Source organism: Chaetura pelagica, unplaced genomic scaffold (assembly GCF_000747805.2).
Source record: "Chaetura pelagica isolate M959 unplaced genomic scaffold, ChaPel_1.0 scaffold530, whole genome shotgun sequence".
Classification (NCBI taxonomy): Eukaryota; Metazoa; Chordata; class Aves; order Apodiformes; family Apodidae; genus Chaetura; species Chaetura pelagica.
In genome coordinates, this window is record NW_009951793.1 from 302039 (window position 1) to 302486 (window position 448).

At 65.2% G+C, this 448-nt stretch overlaps 1 protein-coding gene across 1 annotated transcript in view; it reads right to left on the reverse strand.

Annotated features, from left to right (window-relative positions):
- DDX17 (DEAD (Asp-Glu-Ala-Asp) box helicase 17) overlaps positions 1 to 349 on the reverse strand; it is a gene marked incomplete at its 3' end in the record, with an annotated part of 18881 nt that extends 18532 nt beyond the window's left edge. Inside the window, exons 1-2 of the mRNA XM_010005837.1 lie at positions 290 to 349; positions 83 to 171 (exon numbers count right to left, since the gene is read on the reverse strand). Of these exons, the coding sequence (XP_010004139.1) occupies positions 83 to 171; positions 290 to 349 (149 nt within the window). The remainder of the gene's footprint in view (positions 1 to 82; positions 172 to 289) is intronic.
- Positions 350 to 448: the final 99 nt, after the last annotated feature.

Sequence of the window (448 nt, forward strand, 5' to 3'; positions counted from 1 at the left end):
CGCACTTACGTTACGGACGGCCCGGCGCTGCGCAAACCGCGGGCCTGGAAAATGCCTGCGCCTATTCTCGGAAGCCAACTACGCCTTAAGCGCGCTCGGCGAAGTACGGCTCCGGACGGCAGGCAGGCAGGCTGCGGAAGCTGCGCAGCGGTCTCTGCTCCAGTCGGGTCCCTGCGTGACGAAAAGAGGGAGGAGAGTAACGCTCTCCCTATTCCTCAAAGTCCGCTACGCAAGGAGTCGACCCCGTAGCCCCTTCTGGGCGGCAGGGGGAACCTAGGCCGCGGCGTACGCGAGTTGCGTAACTCAGGCTGGCGTAGGGCGAGCGGAGCCTGTGCGGTTTGCGTAACATTCCTCCGCGGCTTGTGCGGGCAGGCCTGGGGGGTTACGTGAGCTTTGCGGCGTAGTCGTCTTTGGAGAATACGGCCTTTCTCCTGCGCGCCCGCTGGCC